Source organism: Sylvia atricapilla, chromosome 6 (genome assembly GCF_009819655.1).
Source record: "Sylvia atricapilla isolate bSylAtr1 chromosome 6, bSylAtr1.pri, whole genome shotgun sequence".
NCBI classification, from domain to species: domain Eukaryota; kingdom Metazoa; phylum Chordata; class Aves; order Passeriformes; family Sylviidae; genus Sylvia; species Sylvia atricapilla.
This window is the reverse complement of record NC_089145.1, coordinates 25,533,884-25,556,936: the sequence shown is the minus strand read 5'-3', so window position 1 is coordinate 25,556,936 and position 23,053 is coordinate 25,533,884. Positions and strand designations below refer to the sequence as shown.

The window sequence follows — 23,053 nt, the reverse complement described above, 5'->3', positions numbered from 1 at the left end:
GGCCGGTGCTCTCTGTGGGCAAACGGGTGGTGTAGGGGAGCTTTCAAGTAGCCAGTTGCAGGCTGCAGGATGCTGGGGTTAGTGCTGATCCTCAGGAGTTTGTGAGTTGTCCTGCATGTTTTTTCTGAGCTCTGGTGGGTAGGAATGATGACTCCTGATGGCCAAGGGGCTGTTGCTGATGTGCTGCAAGGGCTTGCAAGGGACATGGGAAAAGGTGCCCTAAGAAGAGAGCAAAGTGTTTTCCTTACATTGGTTGTGTCTGCAGGTCCCACGTGTATTGAAGGCAAGGCTTTGAGGAAAGGGTTCCTGGAAGAACATGCAACCTCCTTAGCAATGGCTGCTTAGTTGTCTTGTTGTGCTGAGAGTTCCCCAGAGAAGCAGTTTGAAGACGCGCTGTATTTCTTGAGTGTTTTGGTAGGGAGAGAGTTGGCCAAGTTTATGTAGAGCTGTGTGTGGAGGAGGCTTCTTGCAGAGAGCTAAGCAGCACCCTTTGCTTCCAACTGTGTGTTTTGTGCCTGTTCAAGCAGGCATCCTCCTCTTTGAAGGGCTTTGAAGCCTGTGATGACAGGGCAGGGAACACTTGGCTTGGGATGCGTGTTCTGCTCCTTATGGATATCAAAGAGGGTCCAAGCAAGCGAATTCTGCCCGTGGGAGCCTCGTTGTGGAAACAAGCTCCATAAATAAATAGCCAGTAGGTGTGGGCTCATGCTAGGAGTACAATGACAAGTATTTGCAAACAGTTTACTTGCTCCCTGTGAGAAGTGGATTGCTGGTCCCAGCCTCTGGGAATCAGAGGTGAGGAGCAATAGCCACCAATATTTTCCTGCCTGGTAGATGGGCGGTGGAGTAGTTGCCTTCCTGCTGAGTTGCCATGTGCACAGAGTGAAAAAGTGTGTACAAATCTCACTCTTGTTTCTCAGCCCCAAAGTGGCCTGGGCAGCAAATGAAGATGCTTGGCAGTAGCACAGCTTCTGCCAGGAAGGGGCCAGTGAAAGAGAACTAAAGCAGGAGGTCCATATCAGGAAGAAAGACGTTTTTCACTTGGGTGATCTGAGTGAGATGGAGAGCAGACAGAGTCAGGGAGTGCATTGTCCAGATCTATGTGGACAGGCTCTTGCATCCTGCCAGGGATGTTAGTGCTAGGATCTGGAGAAGGTGGTATGCTGGAGTGCAACTTATGTGATACTATGTCTCAAAGATTCTTGGTTGGTATTGGTTATTAAGCAAGTCAAATTAGTTGTCTTACCTGAGATGTTACTCTCACTTTACAAATCCAAGGCCATGTTGTTGGCATTCTGGCAGTGATGCAATTTTTGTCTGGCTTTTTGCTGGATGGATGCCATTCTCCTCCTAGCTGACTGTCAGACCTTGTGCAGGCTTGTCAAGTAGTCTTTTGTTCAGTGATGAAGAATAGGATTTAATTCGTGTGGGACTCCCGTTTAAGTGTTTGTATCTGAGTGATCCTGGAGTAGGGGATCTGGGATCTGTAGTATGTACAGAAATATAAGAGTGGGACAAAAATTACTAGTTTCCCCATGCTATTCCCATCCTATCTCCAGGAAATCCAGTTCTGTTACCAGTTTTCCATGTGTTCAAGTCCTGTGTGAAAAGCACGTGTGGCTGGGCTGCAAGAGCAAGAAGGCAGGATGTTGTCAAGACCAAAGCCTGGGGAGTCCGAGGCAGACCTACTGCGCTTTCAGGACCAGTTCCTGGCAGCCAGAGCTTCACCTGCAGTGAAGATTGTGAAGAAAGCAGACAAGAGGAAAGGGAAGGAAGGGAGCACAGATGCTGAGACACCCCTGCTACAGGACAGCAAAGATGTAGTCATGTTGGATGGTAAATTAGTTTGTTTTTTGAATTACTAAGATTCTTTCTCTCAACCCAGTGTTGCTTTTCCCTTGCATTTATGCCCTTATTGCAGTATTATTTACTCCTTAGCCTTGGAAATTGGCTTGTCCAGTGCTACTAGCATCCAGTAGAACCACCTTTGGTGCCTTAGTCCACATGTACCAGCGGTCTGTGGTACCATGCCAGCAAGATTTCTGTAATTTGTACTGTTTGGACACTCACTACTTATTTTGCCAGCTATCCAGACCCAGTGTCTTTGAGATTTACCTCTCCTAGCAGCTCTAGTTTTCAGCCAGCAGATCTTGCTTGCTTTTGATTTCTCCGTCAAGAGTAGCTGTAACACTTTTGTCATGTGCTTGATATCAGAAGTACGAGGTACTTTTCTAAAGTAACGATACAAATCTTGCAGTACTTTGTTCTAGGCAGAGGAAATATGATCTGTTCATAGCAGGTAGAAAGGAGTTTGTTCATGATCATACAAATCCCTCACTTTAAACAGTTAGCAGCAGAAATGTGCTTTTTTTATGCCTCAACACAACCTGCAAGGACAATATTTGTTTCCATACAGCCTTGCTTCTTGCCTTAATACTTCCAGTCAGACCTCAGTACCCTCTCCTCCTTATGGAGCTCTTTGTAAAGACTTGTGCCAATAAGTAAATAGAGTCTTTAAGTATTCTAGTTTCTCTCTAGTACACACTTCAAGTTAGAGACAGGGGATGCTTAATTGTTTTATTGCTTCCTTATCTTTATTTCTCATCAGAGGAATAGAAGATGCTGTTAGGAGGTCTTGATCTGGTACCTATTGCACAGTGGTTATACAGCAATACCTTGACTGCTTTTTTTTTTCTTTCTGTTGCTTCTCCTCTTTAGATTTTCCTGATACTCTCCCAGCTCTAACTCCAGCTCCTCCAAAAAAGTCCAAGATCAAAAGTGCTAGTGTTCACTTTGAGGATGAAGATGCAGAGGAAAGACTGGAGAGTCATGATCGACACATTACAGCAGTCTTCAGCAAAATTATTGTATGTCTGTTTTTTATGTGATGATCTAGTGTTTGTTTATTTGAGTGCTGTGAACTAAGGAGGATGAAGGGCTCTGTGGCTGCTTTTTATTTCTACAGTGTAATGAGGCAGTATTGTAGACCAGTGTCTTGGAGCACCTTGAAAGAAAAAAGTTCTTTGGGTGTATTTTTGCTCTCAGTTAAATATAGATTTGTATCTGTCTTCCAGCCCTGGCTGCCTACAGGTAACACTGATTGCATGCAGGCATGTGCTGTAGTGTGAATTTGGATGAGTTTCTGGACTCTTCTGGGGATGTTCTCCTTGTTTTGCACTGGCCTAGGTTTTCCTTTATCTGATTCTTTCAGTGATGCATGGAGTTTGGCAGCAAAGTCTTTTGGAAAATAGCTTTACTTTGTCTCTAAATAAGCACAAAGTGTTCTGAGCCTGATGATGTGAGCTGCAGAGCTGAGAGATTTTGAGCCTGCTCTCAGTTAAATGATACAAACATGTCTGGCTGCTGCAATGGTTTTACAGAGTCTGAATATTTTTCTTCAGGAACGAGACACAAGTGCAGTAGCAGTGACCATGCCAGTGCCCACGGGAGATCCATTTCCAAGGACATTTCACCGGTCTGAGATAAAAAGTGAGGTAAGATTTGGAGCAGATGTTTTGTGCTATCTTCATTAACAATTGCCCTTTCTCCCGTTAAAGCCTAATGCTTAGTGGGGCTTGGTCGGGCTCAAAATAACCAATTTGGTATGCTAGAGATTAGGAGCTAGTTCAGCATGTATGTGGCATTGCCACCTGAGTGAAGGAGAGTTCTTCTACTAAGCTGCCGTCAACTAGCTACTCCATACCTTGCAGTTAAGTAACATTGGAATCTTCTTTGTTTAGCATTCTTCAGCTAACTTCACTGAGATGGATCAAATCTGCAGTGCTGTAACAGAATTAATCCTGTTCTGCTTGTTTTTCTCTGAGGAGCAATCTCTGTTAATTTGTCCACCAGTTTCTTATTGAAGTTGCAGCTGATTTCTCCTGGCATAACATTTGAGTATGGTTGCTCAGGTTATCTTTTGCAGAGGTTTTGATTTTGACTTTTTTTTTTTTTTTCTGAGGCTGTAGAACTGTAAAGCTGTGGTTGCTATTATCAGTCATTACTGTAGTAGGAAGGACTGCTAGCTGAGTGGGAGTCAGATGCTGGGAATTGATATGTGATTGACAGCTGTGGTTGCTTTGAGGAGGCAGCTTATTTTGAAGGACAGCTTTTTTGAAAGGCAAGGGTAATACTTTTTAAACTACCAGTTTTTGTTTATCTGATGCAGAAGTGCACAAAGCAGCTACCAAATGTTCAGACTGCCTTTTAAGTTTCCTCTCTGGACTGTGGACATGCAAGAATTTTTTCCTTAGTCTCCTTTGGATTTTCTGTGCATCCCCTGCGCAAGGCTGTTCAGACCCATGTTCTTCATTTACCTAGGCAAGCAACACAGTAATTTAGTCAGGATTATTTTAGCACTACGTGCCCACTTCTTATTGTGTAAATCTCTTCACCCTGCTGCTCACTAATCACTTCATAAGAAGCCTGTTCCAAGCATGTGGTGAGCACAGTGAAGTACAGCCCCATTTATACTGAAAAATCTGAGGTATTCAGCTATGCAGAGCTTCCAAAGAGCAGGAAAACTGTTGTGCAGCAGGAACTATTGTGTTTGGTGACATTTCACAATTTTGGTGACGTTGGTGTATTTTCCTTGTTTGAATTCACTTACAATTTATCACCTTCCTTCTCTAGGTGCCAAAAACATCCATGTCTTTGTCTCTCTGTCATAGCAGTAAACTCTGTTTTAAGAGTCACACGTGCGCAGAAAAGGGCAGGTGACTGCCAGCAGCCTCTCTGTATCACATCCCAAAGTCTGATCTGAGGGTGTCTTTAGGATCAGAACTATACATTTGTTAGTGGCAGGTGTGCAGGGAGACTCTGGAGAGAAAAATTGACACGTGGCTTTCCCGTTTGCAGGTGCAGCTGGGATCTGGAAAAAAAAGCATCTTTGCACAGAAGATGGCAGCGAAAAGAGCTGCTGAAAAGGCAGCGACGGCTCCCTCTGCTGCCGAGTGCGTGCAAGTAAAATCAGCTGCTCCGGGTGCTTTGAATCCTGTGGGATCCGAGGGAGCGGCACCGCTCCCCAGCAGCAGGGGTGGTAAGTAGAGAAGGTTCTGCTTATCCAGCCGACCGTATTTGCATAGCCTTAGTAACAATAACGTTCGCACATCATATAGAAATATGATTAAATTAGGGTAGCATTGTTGTCCTCAGTTTAGGAATCTCAAGGTCAGTTGGAATGTCTGTATTGTGGCAATAATTTGAAATGGTCTGAGATGCAAACTAAAAATTCTAAGGAGAAGATTCTGAGATGCATTTTAAAAATGGGGTTAGCTTTCCCACTGGTTTCGTTTTTGCTTCACACAGGGAAGTAGATTTATTTTTCAAGGTTCTTGTCCTCCTTTTCCTTTCTGTTGGTTACATGTAAAGTTTTTCTTATTTCATCACTGATTTCCACAATTTTAGGAAGAGGGTGGTTCTGTGTTGAAAGCATTTGAGACCACTGTGATGTGGGTTGTCACTCCCACTGAAATGTTTGAAAGCTCAGTTTTCCATCACCAGATCTGCTGCCATGAGACTGTGGCTTTGCTCCATAAGGAGTGTTGTGAGGCAGTGCTGATGAGTCAGTGTCACCTCTAGCAGTTACTTGTCTGACAGCAACTTGACGAGGAAATATGAAGCTAGTTCAACTGTTACCAATATCTCCAGGCGTTTTTTCATTTGTGTTGTTTGGGACAGTCCAGTTTGCTTAGGACCAGCCTGTGTCTGGGTTTTACCCTGACACCCTCTACTGAAATAGAGTCCAGATGTTATTCGAAGATTGTCACCATTTCCCTAAGGTTTGTGTTAGCCCTGCTCCCTGTCAGAGAATTGGTAAGAGAACTGCCAGATGTGCTGTGCTTTGTGTGCACAAAGCCATCATCCAGGTCACTATACTGTGCTTACTGTATGTCCTATTACAACTGGACAAGCATAATTATGTCTGAGAAAGCTGAAAGGGAAATACAGTAACCTTATAGCTGTCATCCTTTTGAACATGAATGCTTCTAAAATGTGATAGCATGACAGAGAGATTACAAAATGGCTTGGGCTCTCCAGCCAGACTGTTGTGGCAGGATCACTAGAAGCAAGAGAAGAGGAGCTTAATTTCTTGTAGTAACAACGTGTTTTTCCGTTGTAGCCCTTAGTTTAATTGCTGGTGGTGGGAAGCTTACTGAAGCTTTTGCCAGGTCACTCTGTATTATCTCTTTCTGCTCAATATGCAAAACAACTGTGGAAACGGCATCAAATCTTCCTGGTGTTATGTTGAGAGTCATTGCTGCTGTTTGAACAGGGATTGGATGCTTTCAGGGCTGGCTGGTTTAGAGCATAGGGATGGTCCAAGTCAGTATATGGAGCATATGAATAAAACATAAGCAGTAAAGTCACCAAGTCAGGTCCTTGTATAGTGGGTCACAGAGAGCTAGAGGGTCTCACACTGACCAAAAGAGCATGTTACCTGGTGCTATGGTTAAATGAAATGAGCATTTAAAATACATTTAGATCAGATTGTAAAGGGGACTCAGTTTTATTCAGAATAGGAAGAATGCCACTTGCTGTAATTTCTAATATGTTTAACCCTTGAGGATGAGTGCAGGACATTGTTAGAAGCAAACATGCCTGTGTTGAGAATTGATCCTGTATCACTCTGAAAGATGGTTTACCTGATCTAATTTTCTGTGTTACTCAGCAGACACTTACTAGGTAATGGTTCAGCTGACTTATGAATGTGGGTTCAGGCATTCTTGGGTGGAGAAAGAATCTAGTACTCACTAGCTTGGAAGAATGTTCTGATGCATCAGTTGTGAATTATGCTCCAGTTTACCTTTAGTGCTGTTGCTTTGCTTTAATGAAACAGAATTCCTTTCCTCCACCATCCCTCCTCAAGCTCCCAAAGAAACAAAGCTGGAAATGATGTCAACATGTTTGTTGTGACATGGGATGAAAGCACAAATGTTTTAGTTTTGTTTGAACCTAAACTAAACTTCTTTACTCCTATTCTAACTTTACTACCAAGGTAAAAGAAAAAACAAAAGGAGAAATTGTGCAAGCCTGTTAATACAGAATTGAGATTGATTGATGATGCTGTAGACACAGATCACTAACTGCTTTCTCTGCTGCTTTTTATAGATAAAGATGGTGACTTTTTGATCTCTCAGCGTCCTTGTCTCATAACGGGAGAGGGTCTTGGAAGCCTAAAGAGTGAGCAGGAAGCTCAAGCTATTCACAAAGAGAACTTGGAGAAGCTGCAGTCCATGTCTGAGGAAGAGATCCTGCAGGAGCAAGCGAGGCTTCTGGCTCAGCTGGGTATGTGCTTCCCAGGGTCACCTCTAGAGCTGAGGCAATTACTGAATGTGTAGGTCTTAACAGAAGTTAAGTCTTAACAGATTCACAGATAAATGATGGAAACTTGGAATTCTTGCTCATTCCATATGTGGAAAATCTTACTTCCATGTCATGTCAGTAGCTTATGAGTAAGGGCTAAGTGTGAAGAAATTCAAGAGTGTTTATTTTTCAGTGAGGGTTGATTTGGTTTGTTTTTCTTGTCACCCCTCTGCTGTGGTTTAAGATGATTCATGTGCTTCATTGCCTTGCACTCTAAATACATGGTTGCACATAAATGTTTAAGGTCCTAAAATGTGATTCTCTGAAGCTAATAAGAAAGCAGTGTCATAGCAATGCTTAGGTGAGAGAGAACCCTTGATCTTCCCCTCCAAAATACCTAAAACTCAGGCCAGAACTGTCAATACCCGGATTAGGAGAACATATGGGCATGTGGGAGATTGCAGTTCAAACCCATACTTGTAAAGCAGAAAAACTTGCAATTAGCCTTGACTTTTTGAAAAAGTGTTTTAATTATCAGGCTGTTGGGTACAGGCATATTCTGGCAGGGGTCTGGTCTCTGGTTTGGAGCCCTGTCCACAGTGCTGCTCTGGGAATGCCTGTCACTGGCAGCTGATGACAAGGTAGAGGAGAACACTGAATATGGTGTGTTTGATAAGACTTTGTGTGATCTGGGGCACTGCAACCCTTGTTGGCATTGATTTGATGAATTTATATGCTCAGGAAGAGCAGATGTAGGTGGCAGACAAGGATTTTTTAAATGCTCATGATTTCAGGTCCTCTAGCATCGAATTTAGATGTGAGTGGCATTTTAGATGCGTAAGTCTCTTCTGGGTTCGTCTTAAAGATCATATTAATTATCTTGACTTCATTGCAAGCAACATGGGTATAACTGGAAAGATGGTGAAAGAACTACACAAAATAATTGCAGCCAGATTGTTTAGGTACATCTTTCATTCAGAGACCCGAGTATTTTATTTGGCTTCACTGCTTATAACAATGGCATGTATATGAAAAATACCCTGATTACTGATTTGCTTCTGGTGATTTGTGATCTTTGCTTCTTGTCCCCACCACTGCATCCTTTGGGATATTAGTGAAGAGATTACTTAAGGAGTTTAAAAATGATGGGATGTATTTAAGTATTTTTGAACAATGTTTTCTGAAGCAGTGTATTTTTTATATGCCTAGTAGATTACAACTGTAGATATTTTAGTCTTTTGACGCCTTAAATAAACTGGGAGTAATTTTGGAATTCCCAGAATATCTATGAGTAGAGAATTAAACATGATGAAGCAACTCCTAAACTAAATTGCTGACTTACAGGTGGATTTTGGAACTGGACAGGTACAGAGTTGTGAATTAAGGAGACTTTTTCTCCCTGTTTGGGAGTGTGAATGATTTGTGTGTCTTAAATGCTGTCCAGTCCCTGAATTCTTAGTTATGAAGCAGATGGTATTCCAGTTCTGTGTTGGGCAGTGTCTTATTATTAAAACTGTGCTGGTTTTGTTCATGGAGACTCTAGACAGAAGTAGGCTTAGTTTGTGACATGCTGTGCACAGATTGACATCAGTGACTTTTTTGTCACTGTGTGAAATGATGAAATAATTGAGTACAGTATTTCCTTCCTGTGAAAGTGAAGTGTAAGAAAGGGAGAGCTCTGCTTGCATTCAGAAAAAATAGGAATACTTTAATGAGAGTGGGCTGAATGCCTGTTGTTCACTAAGGATGGTTTAAACTGCATCATTGAGGAGAATGTGTAGCAGTCATGAGTGTGGGATAGATGTTTCAGAGACATGGGAGTAATTTTTGAGATGACTTATCTCAGGTACAGAGCATTTCTCAACTGCTTGTCCTTTGTCCTCCAAAGAATAAATAACCATTGTAGGTGTTATGTTCTACTTTATGTATCTCTGACACTGCTTATTGGAGCATTTGTGTATGCTGTTGAGGCACAATGCAGAATCTCTCACTGTTCACCTCTGGCATAAGCATCCCAAACGCAGTCTTCTAGAGAAGAGTATTCAGAGACAGCGCACTCCATCCAAAAGGATGTGGGATATCTGTAGCAGATCTGAAAGAAAAATGATTATCCTAGAGCCATATGAACATTATCTATCCTTCAAAACATGTCTACCTCCCAAATGTTTCTTTTCAAAGCGTGAAGAGAATGGCTTTGTCTTTTTACTGGGTGTTGTCAGACCATAATTGGAAGGGGGAGTCAGTTAAAAAAAAAAGTCACCTTGTAACATAGTACCTGAGCTATGACTTGCAGTTCTACTGCAAGATCAGGTAATTCTTTTTGTGGTGTCTGTCCTGTGTATTCTTCTAGTGTTCAGATTGATGCTACTGAGTGATCCACAGGCAGGGACCACACACCAGAATTCTCTCCACGGTTAATAGTCCTTTTTAGATGTCCCGTTCAAGTGGCAGTGAGGGGAAAAGAAGCAATCATTTTTATTTGTAAGCTGGGAAAATAGAATTTTTCTGGTTGCTTTACCCTGAAAGACATTTGTCAGTTCTGTCTCTGGTTGTCTCCTCACCAGTCAGTTACTCCCACTTAGTGTGCCTAAGAGGTCGTAAAGCAGTGGAGTGGCTCAGTTTAAAGAGAAGTGACAGCTGGTAAGAGAAAGAGGACATGTAGAAAAGACTGAAACATAAATAGCAGGAGCTATAGGCATATGAAGTATTTTGAGACTTTCTGTCACATCTCTGTCTGTCTCTTTGTCAATACTTGCAGATCCCAGTTTAGTTGCTTTCTTGAAATCACAACGTGGTAACAATGAAGGCCAGAAAAAGGAATTAAAAATGGAATTGAACAGACCAGAGGAGTTTGTGGAATCTTTGCCTGTGGCTCAGCATGGTGTAAGATCATCTCTTTCCATGCAGGAGTCAGGTCTGGAAGAACATGTAAGGAAGGAAGAAAATATGAAGGTAGAAATCACGGGTAAGAAACAAAGTGCATATTGTTAATTTTCTGAACAGAAATACAAGATTAGTATGGTGTTTGCATCAATCTGCATTGGATTGTTGTGCTACTTTGTAGTGATCCAAATCTGAATTTTATCATGATATTTTAAAAATACGTATTTTGGGTTCAAAAAAGAACATCTCTACATGGGCTCCACAGATAAGAAAGGTGGTACACTATGTAATGGAAGTGACCTGTTCATTGGGAGGTCTTGCTTTCTGAAATTTTTTCTAAGGCCTCTGAAGGGAAAACTAGGCATCATTTCTCTTCATTCTGTCATGTGAAGAAGGAAACAGAAGAGTGTAGTAGTGAGATTCAGCTGGTGCCTGAATAATTTCTTTTAACTGGTACTGGTTGGGGACAAGAGAGTGTTGGGTGGGTAGGGTTAACAGTTTGTTCACATGATAGTACAGGGATGACAATCACTTTCACTTCAGGCAAATTGCTCATATAGAGCATCTATGTCTTAGTGTGACACTGCTCCTGATGGCCCCACTCTGTGTCTTGTATCTCAGAAGCCACCCAGTGATTTTCACAGGATAGAGGTATTAAGGTGTAGAATATCCTGCTTTTTGTGGAGTGCTACAGATCTATTGCCTCTTATGACAACCCTTAAATGCTCAATATATGCCTGTATGAGGAGAAAGCTGCTGTATCTCCAGTAGCTAGGAAGAACCCCATACATTCTCATGGCAGAGAAAGGAAGAGTTTTCCCCTTAGCCTTCTGCTCTTATTTTTGCTTTTCTCACTGCATTTTTTCTTTAGCACTTTCTTTTCCTCTGTTGTGATTTTTAACTTCTGTTGTCATTTTCCTCACACTTTCGTTCCTAACATACTTGTCCCACAATTTCATGACAGTTTTGCCTTTCTCCATCTCTTGATCCTCTCCTAATGCATCCTTTGTGTTCCAGTGTAACCTGCAGACTGATTAAAGAAGTCTCTGAATCACTTTGGGATTTCAGCTTGATGTTTGCAAGAGATAACAAGCATTTACCATTTTCTTGCTGAGAGGGATGAGTGTCTCAGTGTGTATCTGTGTGTGTACATGTGCAGAAGTAAAGCTCAGCCTCTTTGAGGAAGATACTTCACTGAACAGTCCTTTTGCAGTTTCTCCCCAAGTTTTACTTTTTCCGCAAATCCATCTTAATCAAAGGGACTATTTTTAGTTCTTTTTAGTCCCAGAATGACTGAGTGCACAAGTAACACCAGGTCAAGTGACATCTTTTCATTCCTGAGAGCCATAGAAGCATGTTGTTCAGCCTGTAATGGTAATAATAGTAATGGTAATAATAATGCTCTTGGGAATTGCTCAGTTTAAAACATTGTGTGCTGACATCTTTTGCCTCCTATAGAAGACAGCGCAGAAAAAAGAGGAGTTTTCTCATTATGTTTGAAACATAAAGAAAGGGTGAGCTGCAACACAGTTAAAAAAGCAAGGGAAGCCTTTCCAGTACCTTAGTTTATGACTGCAGCCCATCTTGGCCAATAGGAGATGTAAAAATTAATTTGCCATTAGCACTTATTGTTGGAATTTTAGCATCTGTTTATACTCAGAAGTAAATGCATCATGAATAGCCCAGCAGAAATGGTCATGCTGAATTTCCGGTGATGACACAAAGCAATAAGATTGCTCAAGAGTCAAACCTGCCTCTCTAATGACATGAAAGGCTGCTGTTTATTAGGAACAAGATAGCGAAACCTTTATCCAGAAACTTGTGAAATGGAAAAGTTAATCCTGACACTGAAAGAAAATGGGAAGCAAAGCAAAAAGTGAAGAGGTTGAGTGGTAGCCTTTAATGTAACCCAAGTCTGAAAAAGTTCAGTACAAGTGTTACATTCACACTGCCAGCTTGTGCTTTTGTAAAGGGATTTCTCAGTAACAGACTGGTGATGCCTTGAAATATATATCCATCTTTTCTTGTTGACAAGATCATTGTACTCAGGGCTGCAAGTTACATGCATAATAACTAATAACTAACTAATAGAATGATTAGCTCAACCCTGTCAATTTAGTGATTAATGGAGAAAACATTTTGTTAAATTACGAATGTCGATATATTTTATTTTTCTGCTGATTTTATTTCCTCTCATGTTGCATCTACCACCCACAAACATTCCACTTTCGTACATTTCAGATGCTTTTTCCTTTGCTTCAGTTAAAATGCATGCTGAGCCTTTGGCTGAAATTCTGCAGAACAGCTTTCTGGCTGAGCAAGATAACTGTGCTTGGTTCCTTGCCTCATTCAATACCACGTTGATCATAAGGGTGAAGCTTCATTCTGGAGGGGCTGAGTGCCCTTCTTGCAAGTTTATCGGCTAATTGAAAGAAAGTAAAAGGTTAGGTTTCAGGCCAGTTATCAGCAGGAAAAGATCTGATGAAAGAAGAGCATCTCAGTGGGACTCATCATTCCTTGCAAGAGAAGACTGAAGTACTGGGATTAATAGCTGCAATGCAGATGAGTTCTGGGCTGCTCCAGCAGGAGTAATGCTAATGCTTTCCATGCCCTTAAACTGCCTGTTACTTTCCTTACATGTGCCTTCTTTTGAGATAGCAAAGACTTCTTAGCTCATTCTGATTTGGGGTAGTATGCTAGTAGCAAAGCCTTACCTTTCCTGATTATATATCTCTGGTCTCTTCACTTGTGAGATTCTTCCACATACTCAGCTGTCTCTTTCCTTAGGCAACTCTTGTGATGTCAGGTACAAATGTCTTGTTTCTCAAATTCTTGTGCTCAAAGCTCTTTATAAAGTTAAATTAGTAATTTCTTCCTTGAGGACTTGCACCTTTGAAATTCTTGTTTAACTGTCCAGTTTTCCCACTGAGCTGTATCTGGAAAGCTGTGCAAATTTTCAGCTGTTTTGATCTTTTCTTCCCAAGCTGATCTCCTCAAGCCTTAAGGGAGGGATACTGAAGAGCAGCATCACAAATGCAACCAAAGCACAAATATTGTGCTGCCTTCAGTGTATCTAGGCTAAAATCTTACTGGATTCCGATAATTTGCTGGTATGCTGCATTAACACTTTTCAATTTCATGTCCCCCCAAACACACTCTTCCATGGATATTAGTTTACTTTCTCAGAAGTAGGGCTGATATTGTTTTTCCTTCACTGGTGCTGATAATTTTGCCTTACTCGTGTCCTGACTTCTGTTCAACTTCTCCTAAATTAGCCTTGTCTGAATTTCATTACAGTGCTGTTTACTTCCTCTTCTTGCTCTCATGAAAGATGAATTTCAAAGCTTTAAACCTTTTAGCTTTAAACCTTTGATGTTTGTGCATCAGACAACAGTCAGTTTGAAAATTGTTTTCTTTTTATTTTACGTAATCTTCTATTTAATACAGTCTTTAAGACAAACAGCTTGGCAAAGAGGGACTAGTATTTCCTTCATTGCTGACTTGGAAAGTAAGACTGACATTTCTTTCTCCACATACAAAGATGATGATTTGCCTGTGAAGCCCAGGAAGGAGTGGATTCACATGGACAATGTAGAGTTTGAGAAGCTGGAATGGATGAAAGATTTGCCATCACCTCGGCAGAAGAAAACCAAAAAGGTTTGAAAGCAGAAGCTATACTTAGCATGTTTGTGTCTGGATCATGCTTCTCAGCAGTAACAGTTTTGAAGGCTTTAAAAATGAGTCCTCTGGCTACTCAGTCTGTGGGATTTCATCAGGTTGAAAGATTCTCGATTTTCTTTCACAGGATGGGATGATAGAGGATCAGTTCAGTCTGTAGCACTCAAGAGAGCTAGGAAGTGAGAGTCTAGGCATTGTAATCTGGGATGAAACAGGTGTAAAACTGAGAAAAAAGGAAAGATAGGAGGTTGGGTTTTTTTAAGAAGTTGAGGCCTGAAGAGTTTTTAAACTGTTGTCTTCCAGCAGATGATGTAAAAAGTGTTATTTTAAGAAATGAATTGAGTGGACAGTAACAGAAATAATAGTTTTCTCCCTCCACCCTTTTGCTGTAGGGAATGCAAGCTCGATTCAGTTTAAAAGGAGAATTGATTCCTGCAGATGCTGATTTGCCAACACATCTAGGCTTGCACCACCATGGAGAAGAGGCAGAGGTAGGTGGGTGTAATATAATAGAAAGGGTACACACATTTCTGTTTTCTGTGTTTGATTTGGTGGATTCCTTTTGTGTCAATCTTTTTAGTGCACCTTTAAAAAGTGCAGCAATTTTTCTTTAGAAACAAACTCCTGAAGACAAATTATGTCTGCATGCATGAACTGCATTACTTCCAGAAAACTGTCGATGGTTTTTCTCTTTAATGCTGTTAAAGTTCTGTGGTGTTGGGAAAAGGTGCACATACTTCCTTTGCTTAAGAAGTTCAATTTTCTATTGTGACATCTAAGATTAGAATCTCTTCTGCAATTGCCACGAAGTGGCAAACAGCATTGGCTTGCAGTTTAACTTCTGATACGCAGTATGTTACAGGTGATTTTATTTTAAGAGGCCTGTTTTTAGCTGTAGCTGAGGGTGTTTTTTGGTTTCTTTGTTTTGTTTCCCTCTGCAATTTAGAGAGCTGGTTATTCTCTGCAAGAGCTCTTTCATCTGTCTCGCAGCCAAGTTACACAACAGAGGACACTGGCTCTACAGGTCTTAGGTCGTATTGTTCAAAGGGTAAGTCACTTTAAGGACTTTCTCCCCCATAATTCAGGTTTTTGGTGGATCAGGGTCTGGATTCTCTGGTTCTAGTTGTTTGTTTTCTGCTGTTCAGTGAAGGTGAGCAAAGTCACCAAGAGGGCATTCCGTTTCACTGAGGATCCTTACTGTTAGGTAAGCTAAGTGTTGGGATATAACACACTGAGATGCAGATTTCTCTGGATGGTTCAAGAGTATTATTCTTCCAACAGGTTGTTTCAAGTGCTGTTCAGCGGCAGTGGTGTAATTTCAGTTCTCTTGTTAATTTGGATGCAAGTTGATTTTTTTAGTGTTACTTTTGTGACAAACCTATTCTTGGCATTGACCCTTTCACTCCTGTTGTCTGAGCCAGCTTCATGATATGCATTTTCTGTAGGAGGTGAGAAAGAGCTAAGCCTACTCATAGAGCAATGTGCCAAGAGGAGAAACCAAAATGAATACTTCAGTGCACATTTCCACCTAACTTTTGGGGAAAGTGCTGACATTCCCCCTAATGGCCCTGGAACAGAGAACAAGAAACATGGTGGTTTTGAGAAGAGTGATGGGACAGAACAGGATGAAGTCAAAAGATGAGTGCAGACTTTAGAAAGAAGAGTTTCTTGCACTAAGGAATTGAAGTTGTGTTCTTCTGTAGAATGAATGGGGGATAAAATAAAGGAAGAATAACCTCCACACAGGTAGCAGGTTTGCAGTAGAAGTGGAAAGAAGCAAAGACACAAAATGTTGAGATGTGACAGCCCAAAGATATGCCCAGCTGAGATGAGACAGCCTTAACCTTGGCTCTGTCTGGCATTTTGCAGGCCAGGGCTGGAGAGTTTGCTTCCTCATTGAAGGGCAGCGTTCTGCGTCTGCTGCTTGATGCTGGCTTTCTCTTCTTGCTGCGCTTCTCACTGGATGATGCAGTGGAAAATGTCATGGCAGCATCTGTTGGTGCTCTCCGGGCTCTGCTGGTGTCACTTGATGATGAGGTAAGATAATCATTCAGGGTTTGATTTTATGCTGAGCTGCTTACAGGGATCAGAATGAGGAGACATGGTAAGTAGCTTGAAAAAAGGTTTATTGGATGTGTTAGCTTAATGGTGATAGAATGTCATTGCTGTGCTTTGAGACAAACAATGGAGTGTGTTATCCCAATTTGAGAGATTCAGCTATCTTTCTTTCCTCCTGTTTGAATTAGCTCTGTCCTATGATTAAATTCAGTGCATGCTGCTGAGTTTCTTCTTCTTTTGATATCTTTGCAATTTACATCAGGCCACTACTAATGTATATGTAAAATTTATCTTTTTAATATGACCTCTTACATTGTTTTCTTATTTCATAGTTTTTCTGCTTCATAACAGATTCAATATTCTCCGTTCTTTCTCCTATGCCTTGTAATAATGCTGTTTTCTTTTTCTCTCATTGTCCATTTTCTGCTGTTCCCGTGTATTTTTGTATCACTGATACATACCTAATTTTGCTTGTTCATGTGTTTATTTTCTCAGTGATGATTTTTCGCCTGTTAGAAGGTTGACACTCCTTTTAGATTTTCAGGGCTACTAGACAGCCTAGAGCACCGAGATTAAGATGTATTCGTGGTTGGACAGAAGCAGTCTGTTATAGGCAGAGCATGCTGTTGACTGTGTTACAAATTCCTTCCTTGAGAGCTGCTTTTCTGTTTGACTGCAAAGGGGCTGGTGATAGAAGAGATGGGGTAGAAGTTACCTGCGCCTTCCACCAGGCCTGTAGAGCTTTCCTTAGTGGGAGGCAAGAGAAATGAAGGAGTAGGTAGCTTTCTCTATGTTTTGCTACTTTTCTATATATGAGCCTAATGGAGTTCTGCTAGATGAGTCCTGCCCACCCATGGTAGGTAATTAGTACTATGAATCAGCTTCTTATTGTGCTTTTTCACTCTTCTGGTGTTACTCTGGTTTATAAAGTGTCTGCAGTGCTCTTGATTTTTCAGATCAAAGCTTATGGTGTGATGTCTTGTGTAAGCAGGGATTGCTGACTCTTGCCAGAAGCAGTACTGTGAATGCTGTGTCAGTATATTTTCTAACTTAGAGTCCTTCCTAGAATCTCGTGTTACTGAATTTCAGAATGTCTCTGAGAAGGGGACAGGGTTGGAAGCCTGGTCCTCTGCTCCAGGATTTGTAGGGCAAATAGGATTTATCTGCACTGTAAACACAGGTCAGCACACATGAAAATCATGCTGTTTGAAGGTTTTGTTCATCCTTCAATGGCTATGAGAAGGAAGCAACTTTCTTTTCATTTCCTTTGATGACCCAGCTACCTCTTCTTAATGCTTTTCCTCCTCTTGGTGGAAGGAAGACTATAGTCCCAAGCTCTGTGTTCCAGGTGGACTCATGGCTTCATCCACTCAAGTCAGGCCTCTTCTGACCATGCCATTCACTCACCATCTTTAGTTCATATTGCATTGGGGTTTATTTAATGTCTGGTAATAGCTTGTGCTTCCTTGGTACTTGGCAATTGAAGTCTACCACTGACTAATTGGTGTGTGTTTCTGATTGTGGGAGCAGGAAATGGAAAATTTTAGTAGTTATTAGGCAGTGCAAGCATTTGATTTGGCTGTCTTTCATATTCTAAAACATTTTGGGGGAAGTAGGTATGTTATGGGAGCAATCCCCTCTTGAAGAATTGAAACTATTACCCTAGTTGGGCTATTACCCTAGAACTGGAGACTACCTGACACTGTCATCAGCTGTGGACAAAAAAAACAAACAACCCAGGCTTTTCTGTTTGCTTAGGCTGAGGGATGTAGCAAACATGAACAAATAGACTAACCAGTCTTTATTTTATCATACTACTTTTGCATGATCTTTCTCTGTTATTTGTGACCTAAGTTCCACACAGGTCCAAAAATAGGAAGCCAATAAATACCAAATTTCCGTTTAATGCCTAGAGCCTTGGTGGTTGTTTTATTTATTTATTTACTTATTTAGAATCCTATTTTTTTTTCCGGTTAAACTGAATTTCTGTTAGCTGTGTAGTGAATTTAATTCACATCACAGTAATTCTTTTTAATGGTTTTTCCAAGTCTGTATGTGTCTCAGGCCAAAATAATTTCCCTGAAAAAGCATTGAATTCTACTTGTATATGTTTAAAATAGCTTTTATTGTCTTCATGTTTTCTTGGGATTATGTAGGAATCAATAAATCAATAAAGCATTCCATATTTTAAAGCATCCCCAGAAAGTTTTTGTCTCTTTTTGTGTTTATGAGAATTTTATTCTGTATGCCTTAACTCTCCTTATAGAACTATCTCGATTGGACTTTCTCATGGTACCAAGGGATGGCTGCATTCCCCTTTGTCCCTAACAATGAGGAGGAAGAAGAGGAGGAAGAGGAAGAGTTAAATGGAGCAGAGAAATCTCAAGATAAAAAATTAAAGGATGAAAACAAGCCAGACCCAGATGTGGCCCGATATGATGTTGTAAAGGTAATCACAAAGTTAGACACAGAATCGTCTTAGGAAAATAGGCTCTGCGCAGTGCTATGTGTGCTGTTGAAACATCCACCTTCCTTGTGCATACTGGACAAGCACATTCTGAACAAGAATTAGAACTCTTTCCTGGCTGTTGGTTGTTTTGTTTCTGTCATATATTATGAGAAGGATAATTATATTGGTCTCTAAAAATGTTGAGACTTGACTTATGTGGTTTCAGTATCATTAATATCTCTTAACTTCCTCTAGGGAATTCAACAGCAAACACACTGATGACCTGATAAGACTTCGTCAAAGACTGCATACAGACATGACTTTCAAGCTCACTTACTTGAATTAAAAATGGAAAGATTCCAACCATTATTAAAATGTCTATATGCACTTTTTAAGTTAAACAAGAATATTACAGCTCGATAGTTCAGAACTAGTAGATTTGTACAGTGATATCTTTTTTTATTTGACACAAGGTGGCTATTTACTATTTCTCCAAATGTCATATTGCATTTCTCAGATTAAGATTTTTACAGCATTCAGAAGGAATTCCTCCCTCATTTTAAACCTAATCCTGTATTTTGGATATGAGATCTAAAAATAGCAAACTTTATCTCAAACTCAGCCTTGGTGGAGCCAATGCACCCCTCTTGGCCGCTGCAGTTGTTAAAACCTGTGATCACATCACTTAATCCTTGAGCTTGTGTTTAAACAGCACTTGGTCTAAAAGCATCATTGGGTGAATGAATTACTGTACTTGGATATTTGGTCTTGTTTAGAGGCTTCATGATTTCAGATGTGTTCTGCTAGGTGTGTGGCACTGTTGAAAAAACACAGAAAAGAGTGATAGATAGACAGGAGATCAGTTTGTGATTCTGTAAACTGTGTCGTGTTCAGCGTAATTCAGCTTGATCTGAGTAGCCTGAACTCAGAAGGTATTTGTGATGAAATTCCCCTCTGTTCCCATTGCTGTGCAGTTCCATTTCACACTTGCTTATTGTAAGTCTGTTACCCAGTTGTTCCACATAGTTGGAAAAGGAGTATTTAAACTAACTGCTGAACTTGGTCAAGCCCAGAGCTACAACTTGCTCGGCTGCAGTTTTTAAAAAGTATCAGTTATATGAATTCAGGTATTGAGGATTTGCCTTTTCTCAGAACCAGGAATACATCACACTGTTACATAAACTGATGATTTGTTTCCTGGCACCATACTGATCATTAAAAAAATCACATCATCCCTATACATCTCTTTTCTAACTGCAAAATTGGAATTTGTCTGTTCTCTGTTTCTGTCAATATTCTCTGATGTGACAAGTACTCTCAGACAGAGTGCTGCATTAGCTGGAGGTGGTGTGTAGCCAAAATTATTCAAGGTCCACAAGAACCTTCTTCACCAGCAGTAGGTTTTAACAGTCTTTTGTATGGAAGGTTATTTCCCTGTCACTTAGAGTTTTAAACTCTGGTAAACGCAAGTATCCAAACCCCTCCAGTGGTCTGATTCAGAACAAAACTAAAGTTGTTTCTGCTCTGTTCAGATAACTCTTGCTCATTTGCCAGCATAGTTCCAAATACACAGAAACTTAGTTGTTTCATGACTGCTAAATTTGCAACAGTCTCTGAAGAAGATGTATTCTCCTTTTTAAAATTTTTTCTTTAACACCTTTCAGGGACTTTTGAAGACAAGGATCCAGCACCGGCTGAGGTACATCTTAGAGGTGGTGCGACCTGTTCCGACAGTAGTCCTGGATATACTGCACATCCTCACCCATATCGCAAGGCACTCCTCTGAAGCTTGCAGCCAGGTAAATCTCCCATTGTATAAGAGCTTGGGAACAGTAGAGAAAGGTTGGGAAAAGAGAAGAAAGATCAGGTGCAGTTATGGCAAGGAGATGAGACAAACTTGTCTGTTTTGCATGTCTTCTGCTTGTTTGCCTGACTGCATACCTTTAGTTATTTGTACTCCCTGCTATTTCTCTGCAGCTGCTTGACTGTCCTCGATTGATTGAGACCATTGTCAGGGAATTTCTCCCTACTCAATGGGATCCCAAAGTGGCTGAACCAGGGTTTTTACTTACCAGTCTCCACGGAGTTGCTTGTGCTAATGCTATGAAGTTCATCAGGGTATTGGCATCTGGAGGCCGAAATGCAACAGCCAGGCTGGTGAGTGATTCCTGGAAGAGCTTTTCTGATTGCAAAGGCCTTTGTTCTCTATACCTTACTTCCTAAATAAAGACAGCTAACTGGAGGTGACTGTGAGCTGAAGCTGAAGAAACCAGGGTGAGGAAGGTGCATTAGTGTGTTTTGAAGGAATTGTTGACAGCGTCATAATAATGATGCTTCTCCTGCATAATGGTAAAAGAGCTGTCTCAAGCTTTACTCTGCTTTTTTATGGTTTGTGTAGTGCACTCATGTGAAAGTCACAGAGCAGAGCAGGGTGATACTGACCAGGAACAGATGTTTAGAGTATGCATTGGTGTGTAATGCTCTGTACACTCCCATTTTTCAGAGATAGGCAGCATAAGACTGTATAAAGTCCAGAGACATAGAAGACTATATAAGTCCAGAGACATATTCACTATCCTTATCTTTTACAACCCTGGCTGAATTTTTCTGCCATTAATTTGTCTTAATAACACTGTGATAATTCATCAGAGTTTTCAACTCCTCTTAACTTCTGGACAGGTTTTCCACTTCAGAGATAATTGCATTCCCTCACATAGTTGGTCATGCTGGTGCTATAAATGCATGAAATCTACCAAGAGCAGCACCCATTGCAGTGCAAAGAGCACTTCTTAGGCTGTTTGGTTCACTGTTAACACCTAACAAATTGCTACCCAGGAAATTGCTACTGTCAACAGAACACCAGTCTGTACTGTAAAATATAGAGAATAATGATGGATAGTGGGGTATTTAAAGACTGTAAGTGTTACTAGGAAGATAACAGAGTAAAATTCAAATGTTTTTCTACTTCAGGCTTTGTGTACTCCAGGTATTTCGAGGCATGCAAAAACTGCTTTGAAGGTTCTTGACACTCAGGCTTTGCTACTGTTACACTCTTACATGTTCTGTTACATGCACTTAAATGTGGGAGTGAAAGATAATAAAAAACTAAATCAAAACCATCAATGTAGGAATTTATTTTAGCTAACAACAAAGTTCTTCCATCTTCCACCTGGAAGTAAATTTGACTTTGTCCTCTGTTCTGTAGGAGAGGTGTCAGAATTTATAGTTTTGACTCATCACCACCTTTGCTTTCTTGCTGGTGTGCATTGATTTCCCTACCAGATGCCTCTAAGGCATTTGAAATTTAAATTACCTATAATATGTCCTTGTGCTGTGAAAAAGACATTGTTGCCTCATTTGTTTAGACAGAGCACATAGAAGCTTTTGTATGTGTGGGAGAAGGAAAGAGAAGCTCTTTTTTATGGTTAAGTAAAAATACCCAGATGTAGGGGAGGATAAAAATTATTTCTAGAGAACTGCAAATGAGTCATGTCATGCTTAATTCAATACCAAAATAACCTCAGAACATTTCCAAGGCATCAGAATTCCATAACCTTATGAAAGTAATAGGCAGGAGGTACCGTTTGCATAAAATAAACACTGAATTAGAGTGTAGAACTTCTGAAACCTGTCTAGTGTGACCTCCCCAGGAGAAAGTCAGCATCAGTTCAGTACTTTTGTAGACATCTTTTTTCACAAAGTGTATCTTTCAATGTAAGCTTGACTAAGAGAGTTGTATTTATGACTATTTAAAGAAGGATAGTTTTATATATATATATATATATATGTATCTTTAAAAATCAGTTAAATGCTGCAGAGAGCATCCAAAACAGGAGTGTGTATAGGGCAGACACACCTCCATCAGAAATTATTTAGGTGTCGTTGGTTTGTGTTAGGAGTGGATTAGTTATCCCATGTCATCCCTTCCAGGAATACTTCTCTCTTAACAGCCATTGACCATTTAGTGATCCTTTGTCGTGTGCTCCTTAAGACTGCAGAAAATAAAAGCAGATTTGAGCAGTGCAAGAAGGGTTCAGAATGAGCTGAATTGAAATCTGCAGCTCTTCGTGCATGTCAGAGCAGAGGTGATGCTGCATGCAGCTGATGCCCCTTATCCCTTTGTCTTTTTTTGTTCTTCATCCTTTTCCCTTGGTTTGTTTTGCAGCTTAACAAATTTGAAATGAAGAGTCGGCTAAGTCGCTTTATCGCTGAAGCCCCTCTGGACGTGCAGCTGCCGAGGGAGGAAGCCGTGAGGCTGAGCACCGAAGCCTTCCGGCTGTGGGCTGTGGCCGCTGGCTACGGGCAGGCCTGCGACCTCTACAGGTACAGCTCAGAGCTGGAGGGCACCGCAGGGGCAACAGACATCCTGCTCCAGGGGGGTCTTCAGGCTCAGTCTCAGTTCTCTTCAGGGTGTCTTACCTCACTTTCTCTTGCCTCCTGCAGGGAAACTCAGTTTCCAAGGGTATTCATGCTGTGTATTGCCTTTTTCTGGTTATTCACTATTTCCTGTGTTTAAGCACTGCTATTTTGTTGTTTCTCCTTTACAGTGGGAAACCACTGTAGCTTTTTAGGGCTGCTTATTTTCCCCTTGAGGGGTTGAATAATCTGTGCTTGTATGACATGAAAACATGTGGTCTGCAGTGGATCCAGGACTGAATCTGCTTGACCTGGGGGTAGTCT

General features: G+C 40.9%; 1 protein-coding gene across 1 annotated transcript in view; it reads left to right on the top strand.

Annotated features, from left to right (window-relative positions):
* Positions 1-23,053, top strand: part of RPAP1 (RNA polymerase II associated protein 1) — a 38,736-nt gene that overhangs the window by 1,410 nt on the left and 14,273 nt on the right. Inside the window, exons 2-15 of the mRNA XM_066321235.1 lie at positions 1,560-1,836; positions 2,719-2,867; positions 3,402-3,494; positions 4,858-5,038; positions 7,111-7,287; positions 10,064-10,270; positions 13,730-13,845; positions 14,259-14,357; positions 14,813-14,914; positions 15,736-15,903; positions 18,191-18,373; positions 20,038-20,172; positions 20,351-20,530; positions 22,539-22,696. Coding sequence (XP_066177332.1) covers positions 1,647-1,836; positions 2,719-2,867; positions 3,402-3,494; positions 4,858-5,038; positions 7,111-7,287; positions 10,064-10,270; positions 13,730-13,845; positions 14,259-14,357; positions 14,813-14,914; positions 15,736-15,903; positions 18,191-18,373; positions 20,038-20,172; positions 20,351-20,530; positions 22,539-22,696 — 2,138 coding nt within the window. The 5' untranslated portion in view covers positions 1,560-1,646. The remainder of the gene's footprint in view (positions 1-1,559; positions 1,837-2,718; positions 2,868-3,401; positions 3,495-4,857; positions 5,039-7,110; positions 7,288-10,063; positions 10,271-13,729; positions 13,846-14,258; positions 14,358-14,812; positions 14,915-15,735; positions 15,904-18,190; positions 18,374-20,037; positions 20,173-20,350; positions 20,531-22,538; positions 22,697-23,053) is intronic.